The sequence below is a fragment of the Ixodes scapularis genome, unplaced genomic scaffold (assembly GCF_016920785.2).
Source record: "Ixodes scapularis isolate PalLabHiFi unplaced genomic scaffold, ASM1692078v2 PGA_scaffold11__112_contigs__length_91849675, whole genome shotgun sequence".
Classification (NCBI taxonomy): domain Eukaryota; kingdom Metazoa; phylum Arthropoda; class Arachnida; order Ixodida; family Ixodidae; genus Ixodes; species Ixodes scapularis.
Genome location: NW_024609837.1, coordinates 35238548 through 35265714, shown reverse-complemented (window position 1 = coordinate 35265714; position 27167 = coordinate 35238548). Strand labels below are relative to the sequence as shown.

The following is a 27167-nucleotide window of genomic DNA, read 5'->3' as shown; positions in this document are numbered from 1 at the left end:
TAACAATTGTTAGCAGTTGTTGAACACGTGCCAAATTGTACTACTACACTAGCAAAACTGGCCTTCAAACCTAAAATACTTGCTTTCTTTTTTTCTTTTTGCGTTTTTACCGTTTGAGCATTTTATCTTTAAATAAAATTATTAATCTTGCTTCAGCAAACAGCAAAATTTATAATTTTTTTATTGGAATCTTATTAATCGAATATCATTGAGTGGGTCGGAAGAAAGAGGGTAGAAAGTCAGAAGCCTGCTTTTCGGTACGAAGATTCGAAAATATAGCGGACATTTCGTACCTCCTTCAAAAGTGTTCCGCCTTTTTACTGCGATAGCGTCAGCGCGTTACAACCGTGCCGTTAGAAGTACCCGTGTGGTGACAAGCGTGTGTCTGGCCCAAGGAGCACGTAGCTTCCACAACACTGTCAGCTTGGAGCTACGCGGGGTGGGGAAAGCAACTTTTGTTCGAGTTTTGAGCGACGGGCTAATCTTCAAGGGTGAGAATGGCTGTGTCCGGTTGCACGAACGAGGGCCCGAGAAAGAGGGGAGTCCTTCCTTTCCGTCTTCTGAGACCGTTTGGTACAATGCGCGATTTGTGAGTTGAGCTAGGAGGAAAGCTAAGAAGGAAAATGTTGAAATTCCAAAGGGCGGCGCTGCTCCGAAGGAATCTGCTACGTCACGACCACGTAGCAAGTTCCCCAACGTTGCTAGATGACCTCCCAAATAGGCTTCGCATGCATCCACCGGGTGCACATTGAGAGATCGTTTATTTAGCTTTAAAATTAGTTTTCTTGTGCCTTTCAACGGAAAGCTGGTGTTTTTGAGGTTAGGGTGCAACATGCAACGCATTCAAGCTAGAAAATGAGCGCTGAAATTTTGTTTCCCTACCTCTTTAAATTCTGGAGCCGTTGACCTTATCACACCTTCATAGTTTCTGTTACACCTTCCGTAAACGTGCATATTAATTGTCACTATTGCCTCACCCGGGGACAACCCCTGTAGATTATCGTGCAATGCACGATCCAAAGAGTTTAAGTAAACTTCTGCTAAAATCGGTGCGACTGATGACCCTATACAAACACCTTATTTTTGTATATACTTTCTTCCTTCGTGCTCCACTACCGTTGACCTCAGATAAAACTCCAAAATTGTTAAGAAACTTCCTACCGATATACCTGAGCTCGATTGGAACTTAGCGAGATTCAGCTCCAATGCCTCCCTGACTCTCTGCATTAACCGGGTATTTTCTAGGGAATAATACAAGTCCTTAATGTCCATCGATAACACTGAACAACGCCTCCCATGATGAGTCTCCGAACTGTCAATCAAAAAAATTTGTAAGTGATAATGAATTTTCTAGGCATGCATAACACAACCGCTTTTCATGCCCTGCCCTGACCAGCAGCCGGCTGTATGTGTGTGTGTAATTTCACCAACTAAATGTGTTATTTGTATTTCAATCTTACTCGCACTAAATATGGTTTTGTTTTCAGGCACTACCTGGCGCATAGTATATGAAATTCAATATTTATTGAAAATCTAAGTACAGCGGTGGATCGTACATTTTGGGCCCACTATTGCAATATTTAGATGGTATTAATGAAGTTAATGCGAGGGTGCAAGCAAGCTAATTAAAAACTGTTTTTGTTTATTTTAGAGAATGGGAAAAACAGGACAGAATTCGTGATGTCCGTCGCCACTCTCCAAGGTTAAAAAGAAAGTAAAATTTTAATATTATATATTAGTTCGCGCCATGTGCGTTTTTTTTTTTTTTTTTTTTGCAAATATTAATGTACACGGGTTGCGCGCTGGCCATGTACAGACCACTGACACCACGAAGTGCACACACATTGCACCGCGGACACGGGCCACAGCGCGTGCCACTTCAATTTGTACGGCGACTAGTATCCCTCTCTTCGAGAGCGTGACTGGTAAAACAAGTGTCTGCAATCAAGCTGAACTCGCGCCCGCGGAAAGGAAAATCAATATTCCTTCCTGTATGCAACTCGAGGTTGCAACAGGGAGCGGGGACGCCCGATGACGTCATTTCATTGTCATTAAACGAGCCAAATGTACGCGTGATGCAACTAATACGGACACTGAGTAAAACAATTGCCCGTCGATCCGTAGCATAACCGCTACGTCCGCTACAACAGTGCAGCAATTACGAGCGCTTAATTTGTAGTTACCCAAACGACCACTAGGATAAGTGTTCCTGCAGCACGTGCGGTTTATTTATTTATCTCCTTTCTACGCTTGCCCTATTTTATTTAGGGATGTCGCGAACCACCCTAGGTTCGATTTCGAAAGGTTTCGATATTTGCGAAGCGAACTAAGGTTCGATTTCGAAAAATTTCGATATTTTCGTACCGACCGAGGTTCGATTTCGAAAAATTCGCAACTTTTGACCACAGCGGAGTTTCGAATTCGAAAATTTCGAAGCTTTCACGGTTTCCAAAATTTCGAATTCGAATATTTCGAATATTTTTTTACTTCAGGTTCGATAAATTCGAAGATCTCGAAATTCTTTGTAAAAAAAATTCGAAAACTTCGAACGGTTCGAATTTTTATAGACATGAAGTTCGAACAATTCGAAGATTTCGAAATTCTTTTTGCATAAAGTTCGAAAAGTTCGAAGGTTTCGATTCTCTTTGAACGCTAAATTAAAAAAAAAAAAAAAAAAAAAAAAAAAAAAACTTTGAGGATTTTGAATTTCTTTTTAATCCAAGTTTTCAAAGTTCGAAGACCGATTTTCAAGTTTTTCCACAGTTTCAGTTTCAAGTAACGTTTTCACGACTCACTGGTTTTCACGAAATCAAGTTTAGAAAAGTTAGGGTGTGATATCTAGATTCTGCGAAGTTGGTCAGGCAATTAAATGAGACGACGAGTGTCCCGGACGTGCTAGAATATTTGCCAGTGCAGAATTGTGACCGCCAGCCCCGGGGGGGGGGGGGGGGGGGGGGGGCGGTCTTTAACCTGCATCACGCAGTAGTGATTGCACGAACACACTGTTTTACGAGACTCATCCAGTTCGAAACGGCCAGGGGCGAGCAGGAGGTTGAGGCTCAGAAAAACCTTGAAGCGACCTGGCAAACTACCTCGCCACCCCTTGCACGCTGGTAGTAATCCGATCCGGTGAAGTTTGTAATTGTCCTGGAGGTTTATTTTCTGGGACGGAGGAATCGCCTCGCAAAAAGCACAAAAGCCGACACAACTTGAGGTCGAGGAGCGTTCTACCATACAAGTGGCGTCGGAAGAGGAAAAACGAGGGGAAAGAGGGTAGCTGGGGGGGGGGGGGCGGTAGCCTCCTTCTTCCCCTTGCAGGTATTTCGAACTGTTAAAGAAAACAATACGGGGAAAGAGGGCGTGGTCGAGCTTATTTTAATCTGCAATTATTTATGCATATGTATAGCTACTGTCGCTCTTCACTGCATAAAAGGTTGCGTAGATGGTGCTCGTCACATGCTTAGTGGTTCGGAAGTTCAAAGCTGTCTTTTCGACCTAAACACCTGTGCCGATAGTAAAAAAAAAAAAAAAAAGAATAAGTGCGGGAATAAAAAGCAGGAGAAAAAAAAAACTATCCAGAATTCGTCGGAAGTGTTCTATTCTTGCATATTCAGAGGTTCAGAACTTCGAAACAAGTTTCTTTTACCAAAATGTGTACAAGCTAAAAGAAACACGTCCCAGGAACGTGAAGCGAAAAAAAAAAAAAGTTTTCTTTTAATCACGTGCTGAACTTGAACACTATTAGAAATCTTCTCCCATGAGTTCATTTATTCCTTAACGTGAAAAAACAATAAATATATTATTTCGTATTCTGCAGATGGCAATGATATGTACTGTCTGTGGTGTTAATTTAAATGCGATACCTCAAACAACTTAGACGAAAATAAATATCAGGTTTAGGTTATAATTGCATGCAGATACATGTTTAGACATTTCTTCGAAACTCACGTTGAATAACAATAATCACATCTTAAGACGGCACTTACCTAGGCTATACATAGATCATTCTTAAAAAAAAGTATAACATATCTACCATAAATAGCTCCGGCTGCAGCGTGCTTCAAATCTGGCACAAACGATAATCGTCAAAAACCCGTCGTCCTTCCTCGCCCATCGGGGATTTATTTCTTTAAACCTAAGCATGCCAGAACATTGAAATAAACGACATTGTCTTTCGTAAGGAACGCAGCACCGCGTGTAAAAGTTCGAGAAAAAAAAATTACGAATGTACCCCACTACTTGAAATCAAATGAAACCGTCCGCCGGTCTTTCGAAGTTCGACGAACGTCGAACTTTTACCCTAAAAGTTCGAAGTTCGTCGAACTTCTGACTTTTCAGAATCCGAAAGTTCGAACCTTTTCGAATTCTCTTGATAAATAAGTTCGAAAGTTCGAAATTCATCGAATTTTTTGGTCTGTCAAGTTCGAAAGTTCGACAAGCATCGAACCTTGCAGCACAATAAGTTCGAAAGTTCGAAAAAGATCGAATTTTTTAGCGTAATAAGTTTGACGGTTCGAAAAGCGTCGAACTTCTTAGCTTAACAAGTTCGAAAATTCGACCTCCGTCGAATTTTACGATATAGACAATTCGAAAAATCGAAATCTTTCGAACCTTTCGAACCGCTTGATTCGATCATCGAAACTTCGATTCGAAAAAAGTTCGCGGCATCCCTAATTTTATTGCAGTACAACGCCGCTGAAGTAGAGAGGAAGGATAATTATGCAGGGGTGAAACGCTCCGTCGGCTTTGCCTGCGTAGCGTCAACGAAAACGCGCTTACTCTTGCGAGGTCGACAATCGATTGGAGTCGGTCACGGACGGACCTCTCCAAGCGGACGGCGAGCGCTCCTCCAGCGGAGTTCCTCGACCCTGCCAACATGGCATCACGCTTTATTCGCGTCACAAGATGGTTCGTCATTGTCGCAGTCGCCGTACGCGACGAGGGCAGCGTCAACTTGCGACCTTTTGAGGAGTACGCGAAGCGCCCTGGCGACGACGATGGCAGCCTAATCGCGCGAGCACACGGAATGGGGAGAGGAGGATGGCGTCGCTTCTCCTTCTCTCCCACGAACATCAGCAGCAGGCAGCAGCCCTCTGGTGCGAGAATAGATATGTTGATAGCAGGTTGTTTGGGTGTGAGTGTGGACCGTCTGCGCCTCTGGTAGCAACACCTGTGCGTCCACTGATCGTCGGCCCTGGGACCTTCTCGGGGAACAGGTCGCGATGTTCAAACTGGGCAGCAAGAAGGACCTCAACACCGAGTACAAATGCACCATTCGGCTGCTCGACGACACCGAAGTGCTGCAGTGTGATTTTCAGGTAGTCGCTGCGCTGGGGTCCCCGACGCTCTTACGAACTTCTTTGAGATCGCCGTGTCTATTTATTATTTGTTCGATTGTCGATGTGCTACGATCTCTTCCGACAACGGTCTGAAGCGAGCTAAGTGGTGTTCTTTTTTCTTCTTTTCGGATTTTTGAGGGGGTCGAACGCCAAGCGCTTCTATGCGTTTTGGGCTGTGCATTGAAGCCATCTTTGAGGGGGGCTTGCCAGTTTCGCTTTGGTCCCGCAACCGCGGCGCTATCGGCTGGAGATTCAGTCGGGTAACTTTCTTCTTTTTTTAATATTTTTTTTATTGCCGGACATATACGGACCTGTTTGGTTCTTGCGACCGTAGACAGGCAAAGAGCGACCAGTCTTCTTGACCTTGCAGGCTCTATATGAGGAAGGAAGGAAATCAGAAACCGCGACTTTAATGTAGTAGTTACGAGAGATAGTGCCGCCTCCGCGTTTGTTACAACTTTCCTGCAAGAAATGCAGTCGCGGTATCTTGAGGTGTTTGTGTACTTCGCGGCTGATAAGATTGGGCGACCAGACAAATCTGGTGCACGCATATACGAGAAATGTACGGCGTTGCGTCTTTCGAGAATCGAGACTGTGCGCGAGTTTTCAAACCGTCGCTTTTGTTCACTGTGGATTGAACGATTCGATTAATGCTCATTTCTTTACGTTCGAAGAAGCCTCCGCGTGTGTTGCACTCGCTTGTTCGAAGCTAACGCAGGAGGAATATTGTTAACTTTTTTCAAACCTAACAATAATCCTGATAGTGCAACAATTATAAAAACAAAGTTTAAAAAATACAAGAAAACTCGAGACTACAAACGACGATAAAGAGCGACGATACTCTTCCATAGTACACTGCAAGCTGTCTTTTAAGCAAAGCAAAAAAAAAGAAGCAAAGAAATTGTTTTTTTATTGAAAGAAATTAATTTGGTGGTAACTATGTCATATTTCTGAATGTGAATGAAGTTTCAACCAATAACAAAATTTATCTGCAGAAACAAAAAGAAAACATCAATTGGTTTTGAAGGCATACTTTGCTAGTGTGATCAACATCCTCAGGTTTTAGAGGCTAGCTTGTAACTATGCAGAGCGCAAGCTTGTCTGCTTCTTGTGGTGTGGTGACGTTGAAGCTCTGATTGACTCTGGTTGAAAGAATAGTGGGTAGACCTCAAACCAAGCTGTCTTGAGGTCTACCCACAATCCTTCAATCGGAGCTCGGCGTTCTGACGTCACCAGAACCCCTGCAAAGGAAGCAGAGAAACTTGCGCACTCTGCATAGGAAGGATTCACTGGCAGCCATAGCTGTGTGCACGACTGTTGAGCGCGTGCTGAAGGCGTGCTTCCACTGGTCTTTTGCAAGGCGCAGTCCGCACCATCAAGATTGCCGTTCTAAGTGGTCCGTTAATGTGGGCTCGTTTTGAGCATGCACTTTAAACATTGCCCTCAAGTGTGGCGTCTAGTGAATACCCCCCATTGATATGTAAAAGAAAAACGCTTATCTGTGTTTGCTTCCTCAGTGATCAAAGAGGTAGATCCATAACCTTGCAGTGGATGAGGAAACCAGAGAGAACAGTTTTAGAATGATGACGTTGAAACATCCTGTACTTCCAATTTCCTTCACAAGCGTGTCACTGTAATAATTGAAATGGCCATTGTGTTCTGTGATGTCAAGAGGATTGATGACGTTCCGTGACTTTGTTGCACTGATGAAGAGTTGTGTTCTTGAGTTTTATTTTTAAAAAGGTTTTAAGTCTGAAGCATTGTTGGCACTAGTGAGAATGCCCTTGACTCAGAATATGCTATTGTCTTCTGTGCCTGTGATTGTTCCAGGCTCAGCGAAGCTGTGCACGTGGTGATATTTGAATCTACAAAAGACCTTTGCTATTGAAATATTTCAATCAATCGAGGAATCAAATGGTCCATTGAGGTTTACCAGGTCATGGCAAACAACTGCATGCAATTGTTTTATATTGTGTCAGTGATTTTTAGTTACTGCTAGGGTTTTCATGTTCACAGTAAAACACTTAAATAAATGCTGAGTGAATTTTTAGTGTATAGTTAGAAAAGAAATAAACACCAAACATCAGATGAATGCAGAGGATCTGTGACAACATTGCCTTCTCTTCTTTTTTTTCCTTTTTTTTAGTGAGTTTACATATTGGATGCATTTTTGTTGAAAATTCTTATGAGCTTCAACTTTATGTTAGAGAGATAATCTGCTGTTTATTATGCAAAATAGTGTCAAAAAGAAATGCCAAAGACCAGAACCCCTACCTGTGAGAAAAGAATGTTCCACACAAGTGGAACACAGATGACACAGCTTATTTGCTTTTCATTGTAGTGTTGTTTTCCCAAGAAATACTACTAGTTTATCAGAATTGCATTCGTGGCTCAAAGCGTGTCTCGACATACAAGTGTGGCCTTTGGTTCTCCCGACGGGCAACTTAGAGAGAAACTAGGAAGTGCCCTCTCATTGTACGAGATATGATAAAAAAAATTTCCGGGACTGATTTTGTAGCGTAAAAAGAGAGGGCAGCACAGTGATGCACGCGCAGCAGTCGAAGGAAGGAACGTTTGTTTCTCGTTATACCAAAGGATGTTGCTCAGTGAACATTTCACTATAGACTGCACTCTAGAGCAAGTGCGAACGTCAATTCTGCGTCAAACTCGGCAAATCTAAAACCGAGACCTTTGAAATGACTTAGAAGACTTATGTCACAAAGCAGTGAGGTGTGCGAGGTCTTTTGAGGGGCACTCGTACTTCAGGAACGGCAGAACATCGCTGGAAGACAAAGAGCGGTAGGGCAACCTTATCTGACCTCTCCTTGACTTCAGTGACGTTCTGCCATTCTTGAGGCGCGAGTGCCACTCAAAATGCCCCGCACACCTCACTGCTTTTTGACATAAGCCTTCTAAATCATTTCTGAGGTCTCTGTTTCAGATTTGCTGAGCTTAACTTAAAATTGATGTTCACTGTCGCTGTGTTTTGCAGTCTATGGAGAGATTGCCATTATGCTCGTGCATGTGGTCAAACAAACTCATGTAGCACAGTTTCAAATGTCCAGAGAGCGACGCCCTTTGGCATAATGACGCAGGAAGGTCCCTGCCTTCGACTGCTGCGCACGCATCACTTTGCTGCCCTCTCTTCTTACGCTACAAAATCAGTCCTGGAACTTTTTATATCACACCTCACACATGCATAACTTGCTAGAGGTATGGGCAACATATTGTGCCATCTTTCCTGATATGGTTTTCTCTCTACTTGCACTTTTGTCATTTATAGCATCTCTGCAAAGGCCAGTACATATTGGACTATGTCTGCAATGCTCTCAACCTCTTGGAGAAGGACTACTTTGGCCTCAGATATGTCGATAGTCACAAGCAGCGGGTAAGTCCTCCCGCGCTTTGTGCCCTCTTTCTGTGGGAAAAACTCGGTTGTTTCTTGTGCTCTCGCAGCATTGGCTGGACATCACGAAACCCATCATGAAGCAAGTGAAAGGTAGACCATTCCTAGGATAGAAAGGGAAGCAAGCTTACCCTTTATTGTTTTTTTTTCTTCTGTTTCGTCTGCCTTCTCTCTCGTCTCAGGCATGAATCCGTTGGTCTTCTGCTTTCGTGTCAAGTTTTACCCACAGGACCCATTCCGTCTCAAGGAAGAAATTACAAGGTATGTCTGGCAACCACGGTTCAGAACCCGGACTTGATCGCCATCTTGCAAACTCCTCATGTAGATGTGAATATGTGCGAATATAAATAGTAAATCTCCGACTGATAGAAAAACAAAAAACTGAAAGCTCTGAGCTTTTTTTGTGCAACTAATTTACCAGCTCTGAACTTTCTAAATCTCCTACCCCTACCACGTTATTGCATTGATATAATGCTTATAGACTTAATATTAATGTGAACCATGTACAGATCATGATACTGTTCGAACGACCAAGCTGTAAAATGGGATACTCGTCAACCCCAGTAATTGCAAAAAAGTGCAATGTTCCGTTTGCACTTATGACAATAATAATAACAATGTTTATTTCCCATCATTACAAGGTGATAGAGGAGGTGAGGAGAAAAGTGACAATTCGCTTGCCAAAGTTCTCACCTCATTTACAGCAGGCAGCAAGGGGACTATAAGAGTTTTCGCAGTACAAACAAAAGACAAGACGCATACAATCTCAGCTCTCGAATAGGCTAAGCCAAATAGACCTTAATAGGGTCTAAGCAAAAACATAAGGTTACATGTGCTGATATGCAATGCATTAAACAACCCTAACAACAATACAAAAAAAGCATGAAGTGACAAGATAGTGTTTCAGGAATTACGGATTTGGAGGAGAAAATTACGCAGATCTGAATTGAAGACATTGGGGAAGGTAATGTTGTCTTCAACATGTATGTTTTTGGAACTTGGTCACAAAAAGCAGCATTAGATTACAGAGATACGATACTGTGTCGTATTCGGGCCATGGGGTCCCATAGTCGCCAGTTCTGTTGCACACGGCGGAAACTATGCGAGTTCAGTTCCACTGTGACTTCACACACTGTTCACCGTACATTCAAGTGATAACGACACCAACGTGAGCCTTCGTGTACTGAGGTCGTCCAGCATTGGAAGTAACCATACAGTTAAATCAACTTGAAAATTGTGTGAAAAAATGTAACCGGGGAACAGCGGCAATTACCAAGATTTGTTGCACCTTCCCATATCCAATTACGCCAGGCTGTAACTATTTGCACCACCTGCGCTCAACAGACTCCTCGTTCCCGCAGGTATCAGATGTTTCTTCAGCTGAGACGGGACCTCCTGCACGGGCGTCTGTACTGCTCCCAAAACGACGCAGCCATGCTCGCCGCCTTGGTTATTCAGTGTGAGCCGGCTCGCTTTCTTCGGCATGGGGATTGAGTCTGCGAGCGGTTGGCGTCGTCGGGAGCACGAGCTATGCAAATGGGAGTGAATCCGTGGTCACTTACCTGACAGCAGGAAGGTCTCCAGTGCAAGTTTTCCACCTTCAATAATGCTTTGGAATCTCCTGAGCTTCAACCCAAGGTTGGGTATCCGAGAGAGATGCACTGTCATTCTCGTCTTGTGAGCAACCGTACTACCCGCGGGCCAGATGCTTCGATGAGGCGGTGCTGGATGCAGTTTCTTTATGCTGCCACTGTTCTGCTCTGCGATCTGGCCATCAACGTGGTCATTTGTCGTCGATTAGTTTCAGGTATAGGCAGCTGGACTAAACTGAAAAGATGGGCTTGTTCCTGAAACTAGGTGCTAGCGGGAAAAAAAAAACAAAGGATGAGTGTTCGTGTTTGTTTGGTGATATGTGGAAGTTACATTTCTATGTTTCTGCTTTGTTTAAAAAAAGAAAAAGGAAAGCTTCGTTTACAAGATAACGTAATAATTAGGCAGGTGAGCTGGTTAAAGTTGAACATTTCTAAAACCCAAGACGGAGGCTACAAAGAGATGTCTTGTGTTTGTCCTCTCTTTGTAGCCTTCGTCTTGGGTTTTAGAAACAAGATTGTTTTTGTAGAAGTGCACAAACAATTTCTCCATCTTGTTCAGCTGTGAATTGCTGCATTGCTCCACTCTTCTTGTATTTATGCTGAAATGCTCCTAACTCATTCTAAGAACCTCCGTAGACTGGTCACGAAGGCGTAACTAAAGCAGTAAACCAATTGATTGTGTGCATAGGTATGCGCTAGACGGTCGGAATCTCGTACAACGTTGTTTTGCTCGTAAGTTGTGAAATTGGGCGTTTGTTCTGCGCGCTGCAGCGGAGCTCGGAGACTACGATGCCGAAGAGCACACGGGCAACTACGTGGCGGAGTTCAAGCTCCTCTTGAAGCAGACGCCTCGTATAGAGGAGAAGATTGCGGAGATCCATCAGCAACAGTTGAGGTGCGTCTTCTGTATCTATCTTTGATGTCGTCACCGCTTCAACAACATTAGGCACGACCTTGCATAAAAATGGCGTGTCATTTACCCTCTTTTTGTTAATTGATGCAACTCAAGCTTGAACACAGAGGTTACTTACGACAGAGTACCGAGCTGGCGCCCACACAAAAATTGGAGATAATTGCAAAAGAAAATATAAAGATTGGTGACTTTTTCAGTGTGAATCTGGTTGTGTTTTATCTGGTAGAAGTGTAAAATACAGTATGTAAATTCGCAATTCGATAAATAAGTTGGTGACATCAAACTGAAGCAGCCATCACTGTCACATTAGTCGTTCCACATTTAAATTAGTTGTCGATGATAACATAACAGCCTTAAGACGACACCATTTTTCTGCTCATCGGGTGAGCTACGGGAAAGAAACACTGCATAATCTAGAGCACTACCAACTGACAGAAGGAGAGCGGCAGGGGTGTCTTTTAGTTGTCCAGCCTCTAGTGTGGGCTTCCCACCTTTGATGGCACTTCGGTGTCTCGTGAGCTTGGAGCGTGCTTGCGCCACCAAAGCGTGGCAAAAGGCAATGAGCGCGTTCTAGAGGCTGGGCATCCGAAGAAAATGCCTTGCCGTCTTCATCCTGTCGATGACTGTACTAGTGCCTAGATTCTAATATCCCTGCAGTAAAGGTCATCTTGTTAAGGCGACCTGTGGCGCCACCTGGGGGTATCGGACAGACCGAGAATCTTGTGCACTTTCAGCAATGGCCAACGGGCGTGTTGTATCGCAGGGGCCAAGTTCCGGCCGTGGCCGAGACCAACTTCCTGCGCAAGGCCTGCCTTTTGGAGACCTACGGCGTTGACCCTCATCCCGTCAAGGTTTGTAAGAGAAAAAGATTGCGACTCACTGGGCTTAGAGGGACACTGACAGGGTATTTATGCTTGCTAAGGTTTTTAGTTGTATGTGACATATGAGAGCCCAACTACCCAGAACAGAATTTGCGGCTCGAAATTCGGTTTCTTTCCGCCGAAAACCGCCGATCGAGAACTGGCCGGTTCGAGTCGTGCTCACTCTCTTTTCCGTGGTCACGGTCCATTTTCCAAGGTTTCAACGTGACCACCAAATTTAATCAAAGTCATGGGTCATAGAAGGCACACAGTCAATATTAAAATTAGAAAAAAAATATGAAACCCACTTTTTGTGGCTTCCAAAAAGCTGCAGATACAATGATTTAAAAAAAAAGGTAGCACAGACAACCGGAAGCATTCTGTGCGTTCACTGCATAATTTTCAACATGGCGTCGGCGTTGTTTCGTGTATCGTTAGACCTCTACTTCAGAACTGTCGTTCATGGTATCGGCAAATTCGGTCTTCCTTCGAAAGAGAAATTTTGGACCGGTCAAAAGAACTGATATTCATCCCGTACGACACGCCCGACCAGCAAGCTGATTGCACGAAGACGTCGCCGAGCCGTCATTCCTTCTCGTGGCCGAAGACACCGCTCGCTCAGTCATCAAGCTTAAAGTGCGTACTTCGAGTTAAATACGCATACGTACAGTTTATTCATGAGGTACGAATGTGGCATATGCATGGTGCTGCCCGACTTCAAGCCGGGAGTGCATGTATTGAAGAGAAATCTGCAGCGAACTTCCGACATACAGTCTACCCGCCGTATTACTACGCACGATTGAGTTCCTTCAGTAGCTCAGTGGGAAGACGTCCGCTTCGCACGCAGAGGGCACGGGTTCGATCCCTGGTGTGGGTGTACTTTTTTTGTTCTTTTTTTTTCAAGCATTTTGCTTTGTTTACTTTTCTTTTTTTACAATCATCACTGAAAAAAACAATTGCATGTGGACGATACGTCGCTGAACTGAATGGTGTGGGATTCCATTTTTGACACTTGCGAACTTAATATAGTCACTTTCCACAAAATGCAAGGAGCATATGAATCGGGTAGCGTCCGCTTTCCGAGCTTCGCGTAACTGTTCTACAGGAATTGCAGCCAGCCATTGATCCCGACCCGTTTATCTTTAGGAAACTTGTGCACTCTGCCGCACAATGCCACTTTCAGATGTAGGACATGTGAGGCAACTCTTCACGCAACATCTTGGGAGTATTCTTTTCGGAGCCGATCACGGGAATTCACCATGGCACTCGGGCACTCACTACTAATTGCCAACACTTAAATGTACAAAACAACTCATCTTGAAGTTCGAAACAGCAAGCGGAACAAACATAACTGCAAAGGAATCGCATGGCAAACGAATGCATTTCGTCTGCTACGTGCGGAAAGAGAAAAAAAAAAACGCACGTTTGGGTGTAGCCACGTGACTTCCGCCACTCGCTCTATCCTCTCCACTTCTCCGAGTGGTGCGGAAGTTTCGGTTTCAGTTTCGAGCAGTTTCGTTTTTTTGGCTTTATTAAAAAAATATGTGGCTCTGTAGCAAAATATTAATTGGGTTGTATTCCGACGCCATAATAAATCGCCTGACAAAAAAGGAAAAAAAATTTTGGGGGGTGTCAGTGTCCCTTTAAAGGGGCACGGAAGTCATTGTTGAAAAAGGTTGTGTTTGATCTTATATTGTTTAAGATGTGTTAGTTCCCCCATATACTAAGTCCTATATTTCAGAATCCCCTATTCATTTCGGGGCAATAGAAAAACATGTGGACTCTTTTTTTTCTCGCGGCCTGCATTGTGTGGACCAATGAAAGTCTTACAATGCGTGCAGGTTCGAACGATTTTATTATAACTTGTTTCAAACAGAGTCTGATAGGAGCACATTTGGATAAGACTCCTCTTTTTCTTCGCGGGCGAAGCCGTTGCTTGCAACTCGCTGACAAGCGCCCTTTTTCGACCACTTCACTTGGAAGAAAATTCTTCCCAGAAAGGGTGTGTCGTGATCTTTGAACTCGCTTTTAACGAGAAAATGAGCTACTGACGATTGAGATTTCGAGTTTGTTGGGATGCTTAGAGCGTCTAGGTTGAATTGTCACCATAGAAGGACAATTTCAGAATCGACTTCAATGCCCCTTTAAGGAAATCGCAAAAATATTGTGACAGAACTGCCACCAGAAGTGGGATCACTTACTCTACTTGAATTCGTGTTGAAATTTCTATACAGCAATCCCTCGTAAAAACGAAATCAATGGGATGGCAAAAAATTTTTATATACAGAAAAACCTCGTTATAACAAAATAGGATATAACAAACTAATGGATATAACAAAGCAATCATTATTTTCCTTGCTTGCTAATAGTGGGAAGAAATGGACATTGGCTATAACAAACTAATGGTTATAATGAACTAATTACGACCGCTCCTTACACTTTGTTATAACGAGGTTTTACTGTAGGTGGTAATTCCATAAAAGCGATAGAGGCAAAAAAAAACAGTGTTAGCAGCCTTGAAGGTGGGCGGCAACACTACGGAACAATTGAACCATAAATTTAATTTAGCAAACCTTGGTTATGAATAACAAGCAGCAGCTTCACCGAGCAACAAAAAAAATTAAGTGGAGTTTGCCGATAATTTTGCCTGGGCATCAGTTCTCCTCAAACCGCTCCAGGCATCGCAAGAACACTGTCAGCGCCCCTGCACTCCACTCTGTTTCGAAGCAGCCGTAGGGTGTTTCGCGTCTCCGCAGTCGTTGGTGTTTCTCGAGGTGCCTCTCCGACGTCACTTCGCGTTTACCCTGGCTGCACTCAAGGTCGATCGCAGCATCCGTGGCAGGAGCAACAATGGGAAAATCCGCATCGACAAGCGCGAACAAGTCAGTTATCCTTGGAGGCTTTGCCAACTTGTTTTCTCACTCCTGTAGAGATCATTGCAGCTCTGAGAATTGTGCGCCGGCTCGGCAAGCTTTCTCACTAGAGAAAATCCGGCGTGCGCAAAGCAGTTGGCAATCTTTCACCTTCGGGTTGTGGACGCTCTTTCTCTTGCATGAGAAGCTTCTCGAACCCGTCCAATATTCCTTGCTTGTTCTGCAAAATGGTAAACAGTGTCGAACAGCCAATGCCAGAATGTTAAATTCTTTGGCAATTTCGGACTTGGGCCAGCCACTTTTCTCAATTTTGTAGATCTAAGTGACTTTCGGTAAACAGTCCCAATCTCCCATACAACGCACGTGTGCGTGTAGCATGCTGCGGGCGCACGCGTCGGGGGCTCCCAAAAGGATGATCTCCTCCGGGCTCTATCGCTTCCTTGACTAGCTGATTCCAACAGGAGTCGGGCAGCATTGGCCACGGGTGCCGTGAGTAGTGTCGGAACGTGGACGCTGCTCCCTGACCGCATCAGCACATCGGCATTAGAAGCGGTGCTCTGCACGCTCTGCCCTCCGTCACCCGTTTACTCCGTTTTCTTATTTGCCGTTTTCCCAGTTTGCCGTTTGCCTGGGTGGAAGAAGAAGGAGGGAACGCAAGGGTCTCCATGCGCCTGCGTGTAGGCTTGCATGCTTTCGGCACGGCGGCCTTCGAAATAAGCGTGGTCGGCCGCCCATACAGTTTGAATAATCAGGTTAAAAATGTGTGCATTTCGTTCGGGACCACATTGAACTTCGATAAAAGCGATAATTCGAGAAAAGCAATTTCATTATAAAGACGGATTGCTGTACTATTTACTTATTATATATACTGTAAACGACTTAATTTTTGCAAATCGCCTGCGATTTACAAAGAATAGGTCCCACGAATATATTTCCCTGTCATAGCAAGTACATAGGATACCACCCCAGTCCGCAAAATTTCGAGCAGTCGAAATATTCCTAAATACCGCACTTCTTCAAATTTGTGAAATAGTGAGCCCGCGAAAATAAAGTCGTTTGCAGCATTCATTTATATACTTTCAGGCAGGCATTTCAGAAAAAAGCAGGTTTTAAACATAGGAAAAAGCTTGTATTATGTGCGCACAATACGTTCTGTGTTATCACTGCCTTTGCCACAATAGTGGCAAACAAGGGCAAATTTTAACATGGAATGTGCTGATTGGCTGTGTTCTATGAAAAACCACTACGCTTGACCATCCTGCTTGGCGCAAGCAGCGCGGTAAATGTGAATTATCATTGCGTGCTAATTATTTGCCAAACTGCTGGGTTGCTGTAATTTTTCCTTGAAATGAGAAAGATTAAGGAAACTCTAAATAGGATTGGGTTTCTTATTTTGAACTGTTACACACTGAGCAGAGAAATGTAACCTTGATGTGAGCCTCCGGTTTCTACTTATTTATTTATTTAACAATACTGTGGCTATCCACTGAAAGCCATAGCAGGATTGGTATACAATGTACTCAATAGTTGAGGCTTACCAGTGACATTGTCGCTTTTCAGGACCATAAGGGGAACCAACTGTACCTCGGCATCAACCATGCGGGCATCCTGACGTTTCAGGGAAGCCGCAAAACGCACCACTTCAAATGGTGAGAAGACCATGTGTTTTGGTTCACAGTGGCAGCACTGAATGAGGCTTTGCCCTGCCCTCCCTGAAGGGGTAACGGATTTGGACGTGGCTCTGGGTGTTACTGGCGACAATGGAAGGACGGAAGAGAAAAGGATTACAGTCGCAAAGAGGCAATTAGAAGATTGGTGGAAATTATCAAAGAAAAATTTAATGATGCACAGCTAACTAGCACAGCTGGGGACGGGTGGGACAGAGGAAAATTAGGACTCCCTCCCGCATGGCTCCAAAAATAAGTTCTCAACTCTGTCTCCCAGTGGGTCCGGTGCTGGGGTAACGTTAACAAGGTTGACCAGAGGAAAATTGGCGGCTCCATCGCCGGAGGGAAGAGACGGGGGGGTCATGTTTGTAGTTTTTTTGCCCGATCCCCCAAAGGTCGTCCTGGTGACATCCCACACTGCCTGTTGATAGTTACGAGGACAAAATTGGTCTTAGAGGGGCGGGAGGCATATGTCTTGTCTTTTAATGCGAAAGCATTAACTGGTCTCGTGGAGCGAGCCGATGTCGTCAGTTTGAAGCGCGAAAACGGCACCTAGTTTTCCTGATCCCTAAGGTCCCATTGGCTGGTGCGTGGCGACGAGGCTCCCATTGGTCGCTGCGCGCATCAGTTTCAACGACCGCCACCAGGTGGCACTGCATGTTCGTGCTGGCAGCACACCGATAAAACGCCCATGCCACTATGGGCCCCGCGCCGGTTAAAATGGACACGTTAGCGCATGCTTGGAGGCTTCTCGCCGCCAACCAACTTGCTCGTCTCGCCGCCAACCAACATGCCGTCGCCTCCATCATCCACATGGTCAGAGGGGCTTCTACTCTTCTGGACACCCCATTGTTTCAGGCCTATAGCCAACATGTGAACGAAGGAACTCTAAAAAAATTAACCTGCTGCAATTTCATCACAAAACTCTAAAACATGCTCCACAGCACAACTCGAAATCATTACTCGTGCCACAGAACTCCGCGGCGTTCCATTGGACATTCATGCTTTTGCGTTCACAACTCATAAGAAGTGCTTAGGTGTCTTCAGACTTTTTTAGACTTAGGTTAGGTGGCGCAAGGTACTGCCCGTTACAAAGGGTATGGCCAATAACATCCATCCATCCATTATATTGACCTCTTTTATTTTGCTGTGTCATCAATGTTGAACAAAAAAAGGATAAAAACAAATATTTATGCCTTCACTAGAGTTCTAATATATTTACTATAGAGAGGTTCTGTTGTAGTACAATCAATAAAGAAATGCAACTGGAAAAAAAAACAGTTTCTAAAAATTGTGTTTTTCGTTCCCCGACTGATTGCTTTTCGCCTACTCCTGCTTTGACAAGGTTTGTATGGCTTCCCAGAAAACAGCTAGGGAGGCTAAAACGCACCATATTCGTCCATCTGGAAAGGCTTGCGAGTTTCTCGGCCAGGCAGACAGCAAAATATCTTCCACTGTTCGAGCGGAGGCTCTTTAGACAATTCCATTTCCAACTACTAAATCACAACTAAAGACATAATCAAAAAAAAAATTTGATAAGAATTTATAGATAAACATCTTGGGACAAGAGGAAACATGGAGCATGAGGATAAATAGCCATGTGTTCTGGCTCGCTCTCTTTTCAAAATGACTTCTCAATAGCTTTTGCTATTGCAATGATTTGATTGTTCAATGGAATTTATTTTACAGGAGAGTCATGTTTATGCTAGATGCATCATACAAGCTATGTCTATGGCTTTGAATGATTTCAAAAACTTGATGACGTCGCAACTGCCCTAGCATGTTTACTCCATTCACAATTTTTATGTATATAAAGCTTAAATGTTTGATGCACTTTTTTTTTTGTCTGTTGCGTTGTATTATCAGAAAGGCACGTAGCTTTTGCTGTGCATGCATCGTCAACAAAGAAGCAAATGAAAAAGCAAACAAACTCCCTCTTTTTCTCCCACAGGCCAGACATCCAGAAGATCAACTACGAAGGGAAGATGTTCATCCTCCACCTGATGTTTCCCGAGGTATGCTAGTCGTCCCAGCTGTCCCGTGGACACAGCTTGCCATGTTGTCGCTCACTGTTGTCCTCGTCTTTTTTCATTTCCCTCCTGCTTCCAGGACATCAAAGCCAAGGTGAGCGGACTGTTGTGCTTTCCAGTGTCGTATCTCTTTGCTGCAGTGTTGGCTACACACCGACATCAACTGGGAATCTAGCCTACAAAAAAACTGTAGAATATGCTGCTGTGCAACCTTTTGATTAGCAGAGAATATTTTGGTCCATTATAATTGCGAAGGATGCAGACACAGATGAAATAGGTAATGTTTGATTATATGTAGAGTCCATTTTAGCCTAAGTTGTTATCCAGTTAATATCGAATGGTGGACCTTGGATTAAAACTACTCATAATAATTTGTGGCTTTTGCAAAAGAGCCGCTTGCACCCGAGTACCACTAGAGCGACAAATGGAAACAACCGACACAGACAAGCCTCAAACAGAAGATGCATGCACGCGAAAATATCTTTGGCAGACTCTCGTGCTTACTTCTCAAGCATCGAGAAACTGCAAACCTGCCAAACGTATCGTTGCGTGCATGATGCTCGTGTTTGAGGCTTGTCGGTGTTAATTGCTTCTGTTTGTTGGTCTAGTAGTACTCGGCCATTAGCAATGATAATCTGTTCTATAACACTGCCAGAGTCGTTTCACATTTGTTGGTCAATCTCACGGGAGACCTTATTGCCATTCGGGGTGCAAGCAGCGTCGCAAGTCCATTGTATTGGTTAAAATTACGCAACTTTCTGAAGGGGTCCGACAGATATACCTATCTAAGCGTCTCTTGGAACCAGATTCATTGCAGCAGGCATACACTGTACATACCCTAATGCTACAAAGATAGCACTCTCTAAATGAAGGGCATGTGTGGGGAGGGTCCTAAAAACAAAATGGGACTTGCTTCCTGAATTTCTGTGGGCTTGTGTGTCTGCTTCTTTATTGTGATGGTTGTAGCTTGGTTTGTGTAGAGCTCAATTGTCAGAGGAGTAGTATTAAACTAGGAATTGCTCATGTTTGTTTTTGTCATCAGTTTATGTCGCCAGCGTTCTAACCGTGGTCGCTGCTACGTTGACAGTTGTGTCGCCTTTTATGTTTGTTTTTGTGTGACAGTTTGTGTTTTCAAAGTGAACCATGTAGATGGTAGTTCGTTAGAAAGCCAAGAAAGAAAATTATAATTGCTTTTTGTCTACACTTTTTCAGTTTTGCTATTCAGTTTTTAATCTATATGTTATGGCTATCTTGCTAATGATAGGTCTGTGAGGGCAACTGTTTTGATTTTATCACCAATCTGATGAAATTTGTGTCCCACCACCAAAATCGACAGCAAGCTTAGATGAGGAATGTCCCTTTTAACACTGCTAATAATGCCACGTTTTTTTGTTTTTTTTTTTTCTTTTTTTTGAGTTGGTGGCTTTGCAAAGCTAAATGGCAGTTCTTATTGGACAGTTGCATATTGCTATGCAGTGCATTGAACACAACCTCCTAATATTTAAAAAAAAAAAAAAAAAAACGCTGAACTCCCAGAAATTTTTTTTTTGTGTGTGTGCCCGGATAGGACATGTTTGTTACAGATTTAGCTTTGCGCGAAAAGCAAAAAAAATAAATTTTAGTGCAATATTTATATTCAAAATAGAGGCATAATTCCGTCTTGTTTCTAACTCAAAAAAAAAATTTTTTTTTTCACAATGTAACTGTTGTGCTATTTTTGTTTTATTTCTAGTGGGAATGAGGGGACATTTTGTGACCCTCTCGTCATATCCCAGCTCTTCAAAAATTATTTGAGGGGTGTGTATGTGTGTGAGGGGGAGGGGAAGGGGAGGGAGCGGGCTCAATGGGTTTGATACCAGTGGAACTGCCAAGTGCTGCACAGACACATTTCTACGTCCAAGCAGCCTTGTGCATTCAGCAGCTCCATGCAAAGAGCTAAACTTGGTGCCTGTCAGACGCCCCGGTGACAACAAGTACTAGAAGGTTGTGACATTCCACGACCTGTTAAGCGCCAGATTTCAAAACGAAGACAAAGTCATGGGTGAAGAAAGAATAAACAATTAAAACAGGGACAACACAACTACATCTAGTTGTAGATGTAGTTGTGTTGTCCCTGTTTTAATTGTTTATTCTTTCTTCACCCATGACTTAAACCAACACGCTCTTCTACCAAGAAGACAAAGTGCCTTCCATTTCGTGATTTCCGTAACCCAAGTTTTTTGCGAGGCTGAGGGAGTCAAGGAACTGGTGCCGTTCCAGAAAAAGCACCTCATGGGCTTCAAGTGTCCGACCCAGACCGCCTGCCACCACCTCTGGCGATGCGCCGTGGAGCAGCGCTACTTTTTCACGTGAGTGTGCGGGTCTTCCGACGGATTTGGGAGGGAAGTGAGGGAGCCGGTCCGGTGTTTTTCAGTGTGCCCTCTTCCAGCGAGGTTCCGTCGGTCACCACAGGGGGCGGACTCTTTTCACGGGGGTCCCGGTTTCGATACAGGTGAGTTTTGCAGGTTCGTAACGAGGCATCCCAACACTCGACATTCGTTCGTCCCAGAGAGGGTGGTCGGGTTTGGTTCACTGCTGTGGGGTCTAGTTTTTGTTAGGTGAAATTGGTTTTCAGTGTTCACCATAATCTTTAATTTCATTCCTGTTTCTGCTGTCAGTTTTTAATAACTAATATTTGCATGGCTTTCTGTAATACATGCAGAACATGAAAGTAGTAAAGCTGGTGGAAAGAAGTAGAAAAAAAACGACGTGGGTGATATGCAATATTTCACTAGCTTCGGGGGGTACCAAAGAATTTACCACGTCTCAAAATCGGGTTTTGGGTAGCATTTTTAGAGGTGTTTCTTGCACATAGTATATTGGAACAAAACCTATTGATTCATCTAAAATCAGAGCACAGTCAAGAGCTAGTCGACACGCAAGCATAGACAGGCATACAAGAAATGCAAGATTATGGTGCTTTCACTGGGTTTGATTCGTTCAAGTGCGATGCCAGATACACAGAAAGATGATTGCCACGACGTTACGGTTTTGGCGTTGCTTTGTTGGCCCCGTCGCCGCTCGTAGCTCCGGTTGCACTCTTGACTAAAGGTGAAACGAAGTATAATTGCAAGCTTTGCTTTCGTCTAGTCCTCCCAATGCTGTTATTTCCCCAATACTTCTCATTCTTTTTTTGTTTTGTTTTGCGAGCACAGTGGACGTGTGGAGCGAGAGGTGATGGACGACATGAAGAACATCCGCCGCGATCCGCCGCAGTTCCAGCGGACGCTGACGCGGCCGCCTTCCTTCCGCTGCAAGACGACCGCCTCCATCGCGGCTCCTTCCCTCTCCCCGTCGCGCGCTGCGACAGAGGACTCTCCCTTACGAGAAATGAGTAAGATTTCTGCCGGCCTGCTTGAGTGTTCACTCCGTGCCTGTGCCCTCCTTGCTATATTCTTCAGAGGATACTTTCCATATAATACAAGCAACGTTTTTCATTTCTAAGTTGCGTCTTTCGTCCTGAAACCTTTGCCTACGACATCTGTCGTAAGGAGAGTATGCTTGCTTCGCGAAAACAAATTGGCACTTGTTCGTATGGAAAGTTGGGGGCCCCATAATTTTTTGCTAGACATGCAATACTGGCGTCATGAATATCATTCTATCGTTACTGTATTGTTGTATGCCGCTAGTTAGTGCTATATTTTGCTTCGAGAGTTATGTGCAGCGTTATAGAAGCGGAGGCACTAACTGACCTTCAGTTGGTGCCTGTGCTTCTATCGAGATATACGGAAGCTCTAGGCAGGTGGTTTGTTTTGCCATCTTGACCAGGTTCTTGCAAGATACCGGAAAGTCCCGATAGAAATTGAAACGGTTTGGCAGTATTTAAATAGTATCTTGCAGAATACAGTTCTAAAACTTGTCAGTAAAAGCTCCGTGCAGAAGGAAGAATTCGGTGCCCCACTCTCTTCCCAGTGCACCCGACGATGGCCGACCAGACCCTGCGGGCAGCGGCGCCCCTCGACTGTGGGGATGGCTACCTGCCGGACGACGCCAAGCGCCCCGCGGACCCGCACGAGCTCCTCGACTCGGCAGACGACGAGGAGGACGGTGTTCCGCTGCCGCTGGCGCGACCCCCCAACCACGACCTCCGCGTTGACCTCACGCCCTCCCAAAGCTCAACGACGGTGGCGGCGCCGCCCGACGCGCCGCTCACGCCAGAAACGCAGTCCCCCGAGCCGCCGTTTGACCCGCAGTCAACGCCTGAGTGCGGACCCGAGCTGGAGGCGAGGCTCCGCGGGAGTGGATGCGCGTGGCACGCGACCGGCGGCACGCGGCCCCGGCTGGCGCTGGTGGCGTGGCTGGCACTGCCACTCGTGCTCCTCTGGTGCCTGTTCGTGGCGCTCATGGAGTGGGACTGGCCGCCGCTGTCGGACATGCGGCGCCTGCCCGAACTGGTGCTCGTCAGGAGGCAGTACTACGAGCCGACCAAGGAGGCGCTGTTCGCGTGGATCCGCGGCACCCCGGAGGAAACCTAGCGGGACTTCCGGGGTCACGGTCTTCGCCCGTGGAAGCGCGCGTTCCTCGTTTTGAGTCGCACGGCAAGCCTGTCGCGAACAAAAGCGCTCCGGTGCCAGGTCGGCGGGAGGCACCCTGGTGCCGAATCGGCAGGAGGCACCGGGGTGCCGAACCAGCATCTCGTCGGCGTACGGCGCTAGCTTTTCGTTACCTGCTCAGCGCAGAGGCGGTCCTCGCAATGTCTCGGCGAGAGGAGACGCGCTCGCTTGCATTTTTAGTTGTACCGCATCAGGTTCGGCTTCTTTTATGGCTTTTGTTCTTTTCGGCGGGATTAGCTCCAAAGACGCCGAGGTCCAAGAGCGGTGGTGGAAGCTATACTCCCTTTTTTTTTCTTTCTCGTTTCACTGTACTGCCACACAGCGCAGGTATGCTCACGTACTGCCGAGTACAAATGAAATGCATACGGCGAAGCACGGGACCTACGATACGTACTGCGCTGCCTGGAGGCAACTAGGAGCTGATAAAACTACTGGGTGAAAAGGTGGCCGCGAGGGCGCGCGCGTCTACGCCGACGGGTATACCCTCAAAGCCCGTCTCCACTCTGCAGTTTTATAGATTCCTAGTTGCCTCTAGGATGTGCAGCGTGTATCGAAGACCACGCGCTCTGCTGTTCGCATTTCATTCGTATCCGATAGTACCTACTGCGCTTGCATGCAGCATGGGGGCCCCTGGGTAGTATAGGCACGGGTGTACCGGTGCAGCTATACAGGTATACCGGTGCAGGCTGGAGAGGCAACTGCAGGTCTCGTGTGAAACGTTCACGGTGTATGCCTAGATAATTTTTCGCGTGCATTCCACGTTAATTTCGTTCCCGCACAAACTGCGGCGGGTGGTCGCTCATTTTCATACTCCAGCACGTATGCCAGTGGCCAAAGATTGTTTCGTGAGAAGCACGAGGTTGTTTTGTTTTTTTTTCTCTCATCCCATTCATTGCACTGGAGCGGCAAACGAGGCCGCTGGAAGGGGGATTTATTTGGCCCGCCAGAGTGCAATAAATGGAGGCCCTTAAATCATGCAGTGTCATCGCTAGAAGTGTCCGTGTGCAGGAAGCTATGCAAAACGCTTGGCTCATGATGTGTGTACTCTGCATGTTTGTCAAAACACTTGACAATGCCAATAAGATGAAAAAAAAAAAAAAAAAGCCGAGCGTGTTTAACGACTGACATCTTTGCACCCTTCCAATACTGGCGTAATGTGTACGCGGTGGCTTCCTTCTGCGCTCAACTTGCGGTGACGAGTGAAAAAAATGTCCTGTACATCCCCTGTACCCATCTGTAATGCAGGGTATGGTCTTCTCGCATTTTTTGTTCGAGAAAGTGTGTACACAACCTTATTGCAGTTTACTCTTGGTGGCAGTAAGAGAAAAGAAGAGTGTATTTTATTGAGGCTGAACACTTTTTTTTTTTTTCATTGCAAACCATCAATAATAAAGCCCATGGAGATCAATTGCAACATCTGCTCTTCATTGAGGCCCAAAGATGTCTCGCTGACTTTGTCGGCTTGTAGAAGCTTCTGAAATGGCAGATGTTATTGTGGAGGTCAGTCGACTTGACATCAAAGAGGCAGAAGCATAATAATCTTGCTGCAACGTTGCTCATGGCATGAACACTGCCCAACAACTATTTCCAATAATCCCCCCCAAGTCAATAATGATGGCTTATTCAGTTGGATACTGCTCTTTTTAAAAAAATTAATTCTTGGCTTTGTAGAGATTGAGGATAAAAATGATGGATAATACTGCCGTCCTGAAGAGCTTTCTAACCCCCACACAGTCTTAACATGACGGAAAATATTGCTGTCCAAAAATACCGCCCGTCTCTGGTCCGAAGGTGCCCTAAATGCATAGCTTTTATAATATCTCAGACGTCGTATCACGTGACGAGGAGAGCAGTTGGTCATGTGACATTATGTCATGATCACGTCTCATCATGTTATGTGATGTTATGAGGCAATAATGTCGCAGTATTGCACAATATGATGGTGTCCCATGACATCACGCGAGCACAGCAATATCACCAGCAAGACGCCATACCACAGACACGATAGCACCAAGAGCTGCCCCTATAAATGCCGTGCATTTGAAATGATGGAAACACAAACGACGGAGCGCTCGTCCGTCGTTTGTGTTTCTTACTCTGTCCTCGTCTTTTGTGCGCTTTTAAAACCAAATGGATAATACTGCCCTCTGGAAAACTTTCTAACTACAAACAATTTCGACACACAACTATGGTAGTGCCAGGCTGCGCTGTCTTCCTCTAAACTATTCTCCTGTTTAGGGGGATTGGCGGCCGAGTGGGCTAGCACACAACAAGGAGCACGTGGAGCGAAAGCTTGCACTGCAGAACAATGGGATCCTTGGTTCAATCCCCACCCCTGCCCGTTTCGATCTGGATGAGCTTCGTACCGGCATGCGGTCGTGTATCACTACTGCGTAGTGTACTTTAAACACCCCAGGTTAGTGGCAGTACTGCTTTGGCTAACTTTCTCATCTACAGTTGAGACACCAATGTCCATTGAGAGAGACTAAGTTCGAGGCTGTATTAACATACCTACCCCGATTTCTTTTTTCTCTTGTTTACTATTTCGATTCTATAAACCATTACGAGTAATTAATTTCACTTAAAGGGATTGTCCGGTGGTATCCGGAAGTTACTAAGTTTTTGTGCTGGTCACGTAGAGGGGGCCTAAATGTAGTCGTATGTGATATTTATGTCATTAAAAGACTCCCTGATATTCGTTAAATCAATTATGAACAACAATACCAAACTTCGCAAGTATGCATGGCTGGTCGTGACGTCACGTCGGGCATGGTAACATCAGTCGCGGACGTTGACTTATTCCCGGTTTTGATCAACATGGTTGATGCAGCGTACAAAGATCATCGTCGAAGAATTGAGCTTCCTTCAATACCGTAAATCTTGTCTTTTTTAGAATTAAATTATTTTACTAAGACAGCAGTCAAAAGCTAAGGTGGTTCTCTTTTTGATGTTACGTCAGAGCTTCCGCTGTTGCCAACGAAAACACTGTTTGGCAGGTGCAATAAGAGCAGTTGGGCTGTTAAAGATTGAATTACTTGCGTGGCAGACGATTAAAAATTCAGGTATTGTGGAGATGATATTCCTAAAAGCAATGACAATATAATTTAATTGTTTTCCGAAAGACAAAAATTCTACCGGACAATGCATTTGAGACTAATGTGTGGCCACTAAAAGACTGATTAATGGGAAACTGAAACTTGCCAAACTAAGAACATTTCTTTTTTCTTGCGACTTTTTAGTTAATGTGGCCTTGCCTCAAGCCTGGCTGTGTCGTTCGCTTCCAAATAGCCAGGCAGCAGGATCCTCGCAGCAAGGCCCCAGGGCCACAAGCTCTCGTAGCCGCTGAACCTGGTGACCCTCTCCAGGCTTTTCTTGGCTAGCCTGCACGCGAGAAAGACGCAAACGTTGCGGCCCACAAGCGTGAGGGGACAGCTATGGTGGTCCAAACAAGGTGCCAAGGGCGTTCGGACCTTGAAAAGGAACCTGTCGAGTTCGAGCGATACCTTTGCTGCCACCCCGAGGCTCTCGCACGTTCCTCTTCAACAGATGCAATGACGCGGATCAAACTATAATAAAAAGAATTGGCTGCCACTAAATGAGCCTACTCAAAATCGAAGACAAACGTGTACTTTCAGAGATTTTCGTTTAGCGGTTCAACAGGGTCTGCAGTCTGATGCAGCATTTTTTATGTCCTTTATGATCGCCGACTGGATGACAACTCCGAGGCGTCTTTTTCGGATGTCTTGCCCCTGGCCGTCAGTGCACGCTCGTGACCTGTGCGAGATGTCGGACATAGGAAGCTCGCGCTCGAGGTGGGAAAACTGAAGCTCCTCCCTACCTTTCTCATCTTGCCCATGAGTTATAGACCTATGCCCGCTACAGGGTAACCGAATGT

At 45.1% G+C, this 27167-nt stretch overlaps 2 protein-coding genes across 9 annotated transcripts in view; one reads left to right on the top strand and one right to left on the bottom strand.

Annotated features, from left to right (window-relative positions):
• The first annotated feature begins 4965 nt into the window (after positions 1–4965).
• LOC8029266 (FERM domain-containing protein 5) lies at positions 4966–24686 on the top strand. Of its 4 annotated transcripts, none has more exons than XM_029973159.4 (14): positions 4966–5318; positions 8623–8727; positions 8796–8838; positions 8928–9006; positions 10107–10204; positions 11109–11232; positions 12014–12101; positions 16544–16632; positions 18602–18665; positions 18760–18774; positions 20946–21028; positions 21094–21171; positions 21875–22053; positions 22632–24686. In XM_029973159.4, the coding sequence occupies exons 1-14, from the start codon at positions 5223–5225 to the stop codon at positions 23192–23194; spliced, it is 1704 nt and encodes a 567-aa protein (XP_029829019.1). In that variant the 5' UTR covers positions 4966–5222; the 3' UTR covers positions 23195–24686. The 4 variants fall into 4 exon arrangements, with proteins under 4 accessions (XP_029829019.1, XP_029829021.1, XP_029829018.1 ...); XM_029973158.4 differs by having other exon boundaries at positions 4970–5318; positions 20940–21028; XM_029973161.4 differs by lacking the exon at positions 18760–18774 and having other exon boundaries at positions 4969–5318.
• LOC8029264 (tetratricopeptide repeat protein 37) overlaps positions 24568–27167 on the bottom strand; it is a 31893-nt gene continuing 29293 nt past the window's right edge. For all 5 annotated transcript variants that reach the window (XM_029973157.4, XM_029973153.3, XM_029973154.3 and 2 more), the window contains exons 39-40: positions 26527–26653; positions 24568–24746 (exon numbers count right to left, since the gene is read on the bottom strand). In XM_029973157.4, coding sequence (XP_029829017.2) covers positions 24642–24746; positions 26527–26653 — 232 coding nt within the window. In that variant the 3' untranslated portion in view covers positions 24568–24641. The remainder of the gene's footprint in view (positions 24747–26526; positions 26654–27167) is intronic.